The 9,191-nt window shown below is 62.6% G+C and overlaps 1 protein-coding gene across 1 annotated transcript; it reads right to left on the reverse strand.

The window, feature by feature from the left end:
* Positions 1-1,888: 1,888 nt before the first annotated feature.
* PFKL (phosphofructokinase, liver type) lies at positions 1,889-8,029 on the reverse strand. The gene is made up of 22 exons (XM_054282373.1): positions 7,910-8,029; positions 7,327-7,400; positions 7,144-7,221; positions 6,869-7,058; positions 6,571-6,736; positions 6,436-6,480; positions 6,243-6,351; positions 5,835-5,930; positions 5,663-5,755; positions 5,268-5,393; positions 5,116-5,180; positions 4,876-4,939; positions 4,643-4,789; positions 4,477-4,547; positions 4,303-4,390; positions 4,040-4,192; positions 3,755-3,919; positions 3,553-3,614; positions 3,141-3,252; positions 2,953-3,052; positions 2,732-2,837; positions 1,889-2,647 (listed from the first exon to the last, which is right to left on the reverse strand). Exons 1-22 carry the CDS (start codon positions 7,995-7,997, stop codon positions 2,500-2,502), a joined length of 2,346 nt encoding a protein of 781 aa, XP_054138348.1. The 5' UTR covers positions 7,998-8,029; the 3' UTR covers positions 1,889-2,499.
* Between the last annotated feature and the right edge of the window lie 1,162 nt (positions 8,030-9,191).

Here is a 9,191-nt window from a genome sequence, read left to right on the forward strand (position 1 = left end):
GCCATTCCCCCTTGGTGTGTCACCCCAGGCACTTGTCCAAAGTCCTTCTCCAGCTTCCTTGTTGGCTCCTTCAGGTACTGACAGTGAGGTCACCCCTCAGCTTCCCCAGGCTGAACACTCCCAGCTGTGCCAGCCTTTCCTCCCAGCAGAGCTGCTCCATCCCTCTGCTCACCCTGGTGCCTCCTCTGGGCTCTCTCCAGCAGCTCCAGCTCCTTCCTGTGCTGGGCCCCAGGGCTGGGGCAGCTCTGCAGGTGGGGTCTCACCTGAGCAGGGCAGAGGGGCACAATCCCAACCCCTTTCCTGCTGCCCACCCTGGGATCAGCCCAGCACAGGGGGGTCCTGGATGGGGCATGGCCAGCCCTCACCACCTGCAGCCCCAAGTCCTTCTCCAGGGCTGCTCCCTCTGCTCATCCCCAGCCTGGATTGATCCCAGGGGTTGCCCTGACCAGGGGCAGCACCAGCACTCGGTGCTGTCGAACCTCAGGAGATTCCCATGGGTCCCTTCTGGAGCTTGTCCAGGGCCCTCTGGATGGCCCTGTCCTTTGGGAGTGTCACTGTCACTGCACCCTCAGCCTGGTGTCACTGCAAACCTGCTGAGGGTGCCCGACCCCTCTGTGCCAGTGATGGAGACCTCAAATATCACTGGTGCCATGGGACATCACTGATGGCCACTGTGAGCCACTGCCCCTCTGGATGTGACCATCCAGCCAATCCCTGATCCATGTGACAGCCCATCCATGGAACCCAGCTCTCTGCAATGCAGACAGAAGGATGTTGGGTGGGACATAGAAACCCTGTATAGAAACCAGGATAAATGTCATCCATAACCTTTCTCTTGCCTCTGCCTCCATCAGAGAAAGGGAGGGGGCAAGTCAGGGGCAACTTTCACTTGGGGACAGCTCCATGGGGAGGACAAAATGCTTGACCCCAAAGGCTGTGATGCATGCTGATGCAGTCCCACAGGCTGGAGCCGTCAGCCAGCAGCCCCAGGAGGGAAGTGGCCTGGGAAAGGGGCTCCCTGTGACCGTCTGGCACGGCCTGAGCATGCAGAGCTCGGCCAGGCCAGCACGCTTGGCCAGAAGTGTGAGAAACTGCCTCACAAACAAGCACAGCACCACCCGAAAGCACTTGCGTGGTTCCCTGGAGGTGGGAACCCAGTGATTTTTCTCTGGGATCACAAAGCAGTTGCGAAAGGATGCTGACCTTGCACCCACCATGACTTGGACAGGGAGGAGAAGCCGCCTGTGGTCCCACTCTCCCAGGCTTTGAGGATGCACAAAACCAGGGAATGTCTTGGTCCAATGTAGCAGGCACAGGGCCTGCTAGGGCCCCGTGGAAGGCAGAGGCCTGAAGATAAGAAATGCCAAGCCCATTTTCCACCTTTCAGACCCCAGCTTATCTCTCTGTAACCCCACAGGTCACTTCTCCTTAACCCCTCTATTGGACAATTTTGGATCCCCCTCTATCCTATGTAATGAGCTGTTTTAGCCCATTCTGGTTAGAAGAGCTGTTGCTGGAACCCTTTGCAGGACATCCAATAAAGACATCACTGTGGAATGCCAGAATAGCCTTCTTCTCTCTCGCCCTGAGTCTGCTGGCCTGCCTGCAGTACCTTGCAAGCCAGGAGCTGGAATCTCAAAGAGCTGATAATCACTGAAAGAGCTGAGATCCCTTAAGCTTGCTAAGGTTGCCAGCGGCTAAGAGCTGCTTGGGTTTTCAGGAGTCTGTACCCATAAAAGACTGAGCTATCTGGCCTTGCAGCCTGCCTGGGGGGCAAACCAGCCCAACATTAACCCAGCTTGGGAAACCCATCAGGCTTTGGTGTTCCCCCCACCCCAGCCCTGTCCTGCCACCTGTTCCCCCCACAATGACCACTCCAGGAGGCAGGTTTGGCTCCAGCAGGTTTTATCTCTAGAGGAGAGGAGCAGCGCTGCGGGCGGTGCAGGATGCAGGGTGAGGTGACGGACACGGCGCCCACAGCCACGCGGTGACGGTCGCAGCCAAGCGTCATGCAAGGGGACAGGGGCTCGCCAGGACCCCCGTGCTCAGCCCTCGAGACCCCCACGGGGGATGGAGCTCCACAGGAACACCCAGAAGCTCCATGGAACCGCTCCAACCCACTCTGGAATGGCTCTGCACCCTCCTCGCTCCCCTCCCGCACGTGGGGCAGGCGACTACAAGCAGCAGCAGTTGGCTCAGGCGGTCAAGCCGCTAAATAAGGACTCAAAATACCCCAAGATTAAATAATAATAAACTATTAAGGGAAGATTAAGGGTCTGGGCTGCACGGCTGGCTCAAGCAACTCTTCTGCATCCACACGGGGACCAGAACCCGCAGCAGTGATTGTGCCGTTCTGGGACACAGCACCAGGCTCTGCCTGCTGTAAGGGGTCGATGGCAAAGCTACAGGGCTACTGAGAACAGAGGGGACACAGTGCTCCCCCAGCAGCATGTGGGCACAGAGAGGACACGGCGGGGGCTGTGGGCCAGGCTGGTGGGACTAGAAGCCCTTCTCGATGCTGAGGGTGCGCCGGGTGACGTGCTCCATCTGGCCTGAGATGTACTCGGTGAGGCTGATCTGGTAGTTGGCGAGCATCTTCAGCATCAGCCGTAGGTTCAGCCACCACTGCTCCTGGGGCAGCCTGTGCCTGTGCAGGGGACACAGCTCTGGAGCAGACACCCCAGGAAGGTTCCCCCAGGAGCCGGTGAACCGCTGGGGCATGGGGACTTACTCAAAATCCGTGACTTTCTTGAGCTCTGTCACAGGGCTGAAGGCCACCACCTTCTTCCGCAGCCCGATCACACAGGCAGTGTCTCCAGAGTTGGCAAACACACGTCCTGGGAAGGGGACACTGCTGACCTTGGCCACCTCACTGGGGACCAAGCCTGGAAGCCTGGAGCAGCAGCCACCAGCCTTCCCTACCCCCTGTGGGATCCCCAGCCCTCGGCTCACCCTTGCTGTAGACTTGCTGCAGCTTCTCTGACATCCACAGCACCGCCTTCACTCCCAGCTTGGTCCCATAGTTCCGGTCAAAGGGGGTCGGGGCTCCCCCCTGGGGACAAAGAAATGGGCATGTCAGGCCTTGCCCAGCTCTCAGGGCCAGCAGGACCCTTGCCACCCTGTCCCCTGTACCTCTGTACCTGCTGGAGGTGGCCCAGGACATTGATCCTGCAGTCGAAGATGCCTTTGCCCTCGGAGGAGTAAAGGTTGTAGAGGAACTCGGTGGTGTAGTGCTCGTGGCACTTCTCATTGCTGGGGAGCAGAGGAAGGGTTTGGGGGGCTGCTCCTTCTCCTGGCATGACCAGGAGGTCTCCCTTTGTTTCCCATAACACCTTTTTTGTGGTGTTTTGTTCTCCCCGAGGCCCAGAACCCCAGTTTGTGTCCCCAGGACGACCCAGGGGCTGGAGAGGCACCCAGTGTCTCCAGGGCCAAGTGCCAAACCTCACCATGCCCAGGACCCCTCTCTGGCCACGGGAAGGGCTCAGCTCCAGCCTTGCTCCCTGCTACAGGGCTGGGGTTTGCAGTGACTGTCCCCAGGTGCCCCCAACTCACCGCAGCACCAGCCCTCTCTGGATATCCGTCTTCATTTTGTCAGTCAAGTGCTCCACGTTGGCCTGCAGGATGAACACCAAGATGCCAGCACCCATCCCACAGCCCTCCTGTCCTGACACCAACCCAGCACGGCCACGTCCTCCAGCTCCTGCCCTGCTCTGGAGCCCTCCCTTCTCCAATTTTCCTTCTCCTGCCCGCCCACCTTTAAGTCGTGGATAGTGAAGGGATCCTCATAGACGTAGGCGGCGTCGGCGCCCACGGCGATGCCGGTGACCGTGGACAGGTACCCGCAGTAGCCCCCCATGGTCTCCACGATGAACACGCGGCGCTTGGTGCCCGAGGCCGACTGCTTGATGCGGTCACAGCTCTGCGCCCAGACAAGGGGAGGTCACACCAGGGAAAGCCACCTTTCAAGGGACATTGGCCGCTCCAGGCCGTGATGGAAGGTGGTGGAGCACAGTGAGCTGTCCCTGTTGGTGTCCCTCACCTCCATGGCGGCGTTGACGGCCGTGTCAGAGCCCAGGCTGAAGTCGGTGCCGGGCACGTTGTTGCTGATGGTGGCGGGGATGACGCACATGACGATGCAGAGCTCCTCGTACTGCCCGCGTGCCTCCACCAGCTGCAGCACCCCCTCGTACGCCTGCAAGCGGACAAAGGATTGGGAAATGCTGGCCCTCCCTGCAGCCAGGTCTGCATCCCAGAAAGATTCCTCTGGGATGCCCACAGCCACCATGGTCCCCACTGATTCACCTCAAAGCCCCCAATGACCAGCAGCCCCTGGATGTTGAATTTGCGCACGTTCTCCACGATCTTCTCCATGCAGGTCTTGGGCAGCGTCCTGTGGCGGGGAAGGGGAGCAGACAGTGGGGTGAGGATGGTGGGGACACCCTTTCCCTACGTCCCTGTCCCCAGGGCTGCACTCACCGCTTGGTGCCCAGCATGGAGCCACCACGGCCCAGCCATCCTGCCACGTCATGCCAGCCCACCTCGCGGACCTGCGGGCACCAGCCACAGGTTAGGGTGGGAAGAACCCCCATCCCCAAGCCCAGTCCCATCCTCCAGGACATTCCAGGTTCAGGGTGCCCCTTACCTGCCCCTTGGCCAGGCCCTCGAAGCCGTCATTGACCACGTAGATGGTGTGTCCCTGGCAGATGCCGATGCGCACGGCCGAGCGCACCGCAGCATTCATGCCGGCGGCCGGCGCTCCCACGTTCAGAATGGCCATGCTAAAGGGGCTCTGTGGGGACAGGGATGGCAACAGCACATCCCCACATGTCCCCAGAGCAGGGATAGTGTACCCTCCTGCTCCCCGTCACCCCTCACCTTCTCCTGAGCTGGCTTCTGGTGAGCCAGCAGCTTGTAGATGTTCCAGTTGTTCTCAAAGCTCCTGCAAGGACACGGTGATGTGTCTGCAAGGCACGTCTGGGAGAAGGGGAAGTCTCCCCAATGCCCCTGGGTGTGACTGGGGACATCCTTCTGGCTGCAGGAGCCAACAGCTTCCCCACAAGGAGAAGCCCCTGTCCAAGAGGGATGTCTCCCCTGGTCCTGGTCCCTGCTCCTCACCTTCCACGGAGCTGGATGGCTTCATCAAACCTCTTCTCATCCATGGCCTTCTGCACATCCTTTGTCTTGAGGAGGGAGAAAGATGCAGCACCATAACACCCACATTCACAGTGAGAGGAGTGAGACCCCCAGCCAGCTTCCCTGGTACTCACCACCTGGACACACTCCATGAGTGGCAGCCGCACCGACTGGTTCCCGGAGTGGCTGACCACGCAGGCCGGGGTGTCGGGAGTGGCCTCCAGCAGCGCCATCACCGCCTCCATCCCCATCTTGCTGCTCTGCAAAGGGACATGGGCACCCCTGTGACACTGGGGCCACCAGTGCCAGCTGGGTGGGATGCTCAGGGATACTCCCACAGGCTTGGAAACCATGTGGCTGCTGATTCACTGCTGGAAAGCTGATGGGTTTATTTAAAAATCCATGAAATTTGGAGTAAATGAGGAGAAATGGTTGCCGGGCTGAGCCCATGTGAGCCTCACCCCTTTCCACTGGGCAGAGGGATGGCAAAAGCAGGGTTCCCCCTCTCTGTGTCCTCCCCTGCACCTACCAGCACGCGGTCGAAGGCGGACGGGGTCCCTCCGCGCTGCACGTGGCCGAGGACGGTGACCCGCGTGTCGAAGCCCAGGCGCTGCACCACCAGCTGTGGGGAAGAGGGGACACCGCGTTGGGGACCCGCCGGTGTCCGTGAGTGCCAGGGTGGTGCCGGGGCAGTCCCTTACGTCCTTCACGTAGTTGGAGGAGATGGGTTTGCCGCTGCGGTCGATGGCGCCCTCGGCGATGATGATGATGTTGAGCCGCGAGCCCCGGCTGCGTGTCTGCCATGAGGGGAGGACAAACGGCCACCACCTGAGCCATGTGTGAGCACCCTGCCCTCCCCTTCCCGCCCTCTGTGCTGCCCTGGGGGTGCTCAGGTCACGGGCAGCCGAGCCCCCAAGCCAGCGCTGTCCCTGGCACGCGAGGGCTGGATTTGCGCTCGGCTGAGTGCCCCGGCTCACAGGGACAATGGCGGCAGCTCCCGAAGCTTCGCAAGGGCCGGGCACGGCTGCAGGGTCAGCCCAGGCCCCCGTGGGGACTCCCCGGGGGGAACAGGGCATGGATGGGATGGGATGGTAGGGACTACCCCTCACCTCCCCAAGCCTCTCGCACATGAGGTCCTCCCAGCCGTCCTCCGGAGGGGATTCAGGGATGAAGAGCCAGTCAGCGCCCGAGGCCAGGCCGGACACCAGCGCCAGGTACCTGGGGGGACACAGAAGTGGCAGCACTGGCCCCAAAATGTGGCATTCCCTCCCACCAATGGCTTCCCCACCCACCGGGGCTTACCCGCAGTGGCGACCCATCACCTCCAGCACGAATGTCCGCTGGTGGCTGCAAGGACACAGGTGGGAAGAGAAGGTGAGTGGGTGGGTGGGTGTGATGGTTGGGGTGTTGCAGCCCCCAGCCCCCCATCCCCCTCACCTCTGTGCCGTGGTGGTGATGGCGTCCACGACCTCCATGATGCGGTGCAGCGCAGAGTCGGTACCGATGGTCATGTCGGTGCCGCAGAAGTCGTTGTCGATGGAGCCCACCAGCCCCACGATGTTCAGGTGGCAGTTCTTCCTCGCCACCTCCTCGCTGATCTGCCCTGGAAGGGAGTCACAGCCACCACACTGGTTATTTCAGGGCACCATCACGGGGCTGGAGCCCAGGCCTCCTTGGGGTCACGGCACTGGGGTGACCCTCTGGACCTAACCACCCCAAACAGGGGCTCACCCACCGTCTCGCACCAGCTCCTCGAGCAGCCCGGCCCACTCAGAGCGGAAGATGTCGGCCCCGGTGAGGCTGCCGTCACCGCCGATGACGCACAGGTTGGTGATGCCGTGCTCCACCAGGTTGCGGGCGGCGCGGAGCCGGCCCGCCCGCGTGGTGAAGGCCTTGCAGCGGGCACTGCCAATCACCGTCCCGCCCTGGGGACAGAACGGGACACGGGGCTTGTCACACACCTCTGGGGGGCTGGGAGCTGGAGTCCCGCGGCCCCATGGTGGCCCTCACCAGCTGGATGATGTTGGAGACGCTGAGCCAGTTGGCTTGCTTGATGTTGTCACCCCCCTCCACCAGCCCCTCGTAGCCCTGTGGAGAAGCAGAGGGTGGAGGTGAAAGGTATAAAGGTATCCTGGCACGGGGGGGGGTATGGATCCCCCCAGCCATGATGGGGAGCAGAGGGGGAACCCCAACCTCGTAGATGAGGAAGACCTTGGCTCCCACGTATATCCCCATGCGGGTGACAGCGCGGACAGCGGCGTTCATGCCTGGAAAAGTGATATGTGAGTGGAGCATTCCCATGGAATCCTGCAGATATAGGATCCTACAGGTGACCCTGAGGTGTCCGTTCGAGCGGGGGGAACCCCATGGGACCCTGCATCTCACAGGGAATGCGATCCCATAGGTGACCCTGAGGTGTCCCCTTGAGTGGGCGGGGAGCCACGTGGGCTGAGACCGGGGAAACTCAGCGCACAGTCGGGGACGAGAAACAGCCCGGGAGCGAGAGAGTTGCTCATCCCGGGGGGAAACGGGGATGGGGACAGGGACGGGCACATCCCCTCCGTGGGGCTCCCCCCGTGGGGCCCCTGCCCTCCCACGGCCCGAGGGCGCCGGGGACGGGGACGCGGGGCGGGCACACGGCAGGGGGGTCCCCATCCATCCGCCCGCCCGGAGCAGCGCGGGCCGCGGGCTCCGGCCCCGGGCGGTCGCGGTCACGGGCACGGACACGCGGGGACCCCGCGGGCCCGGGCCGAGCCCCCCGCCCCGCCGGGCGCACCTTGCGCGTCGCCGCCGCTGGTGAGGACGGCGATGGCCATGCCGGCCCCCGCCATCCGCAGCCGCTCCAGCTCCGCCGCCGCCGCCATCGCTGCGCTCCCGGTGCCGGCGCCGCCGCCGAGGACACGCCCCGGGACACGCACGGACCGGCGACACGCCCCGAGCCAGGGGACACGCCCCGGGACACGCCCCGGCCGCCGCCACGGAGCGACAGACGGCGGGACACGTCGCTCCGTGTCGCGACGTGGTGCGCTGTTATATCGTGCCGGGCAGTGGGGACATGCCCCGCCGTCCCGCACCGCGCCATCCTGCCGGAGATCCGTCCTTGAGTCCTGAAGGATTTGGCTGATGGAGTTGCCCAGCTGATCTCCAGGATGTTTGGAAGGTCCTGGGTGTCCGATCAGGCCCAGGTGATTGCAAAAAAACGGAGAGGTTTTCCTTGTCCCCATCTCCAAAAAGGGTGGAAAGGAGGAGCCTGGGGCGCGGAGCTGCCGGCCGCCAGCCTCCCCTCCGTGCTTGGGAGTATCCCGGGACAGACCCTGCTGGGAGCTCTGCTGAGGCACGGGCAGGGAGGACAGGGGTGACCCGGGACAGCCAGCACCAAGGGCAAGTCCTGCCAGACCAACCCAGTGGCCTTCTCTGATGGAGTCACTGCCTCAGTGGGCAAGGGAAAGGTTATGGATGACATTTATCCTGGTTTCTGTACAGCCTGGACACAATCCCACCCAACATCCTTCTGTCTGCATTGCAGAGAGCTGGGTTCCATGGATGGGCTGTCACATGGATCAGGGATTGGCTGGATGGTCACATCCAGAGGGGCAGTGGCTCACAGTGGCCATCAGTGACCAGTGGTGTCCCAGGCTCTGTGCTGGGACCAGTGATATTTGAGGTCTCCATCACTGGCACAGAGGGGTCGGGCATCCTCAGCAGGTTTGCAGGTGACACCAGGCTGAGGGTGCAGTGACAGTGACACTCCCAAAGGACAGGGCCATCCAGAGGGCCCTGGACAAGCTCCAGAAGGGACCCATGGGAATCTCCTGAGATTTGAAAGCACCAAGTGCTGGTGCTGCCCCTGGGTCAGGGCAACCCCTGGGATCAATCCAGGCTGGGGATGAGCAGAGGGAGCAGCCCTGGAGAAGGACTTGGGGCTGCAGGTGGTGAGGGCTGGCCATGCCCCATGCCAGGACCCCCCTGTGCTGGGCTGATCCCAGGGTGGGCAGCAGGAAAGGGGTTGGGATTGTGCCCCTCTGCCCTGCTCAGGTGAGACCCCACCTGCAGAGCTG

This window comes from Melozone crissalis, unplaced genomic scaffold (genome assembly GCF_028551555.1).
Source record: "Melozone crissalis strain CALT ecotype California unplaced genomic scaffold, PUWL_Pcris_2 ptg000034l_1, whole genome shotgun sequence".
NCBI classification, from domain to species: Eukaryota; Metazoa; Chordata; class Aves; order Passeriformes; family Passerellidae; genus Melozone; species Melozone crissalis.

Coding starts and splice junctions, on each gene's coding strand:
- PFKL (XM_054282373.1), bottom strand. CDS start 7,997: ATGGCGGCGGCGGCGGAGCTGGAGCGGCTGCGGATGGCGGGGGCCGGC. Junction 7,059..7,143: donor TCTCCAACATCATCCAGCTG/GTGAGGGCCACC, acceptor TTCTGTCCCCAG/GGCGGGACGGTGATTGGCAG. Junction 2,648..2,731: donor AAGAAAGTCACGGATTTTGA/GTAAGTCCCCAT, acceptor TCCCCTGCACAG/GCACAGGCTGCCCCAGGAGC.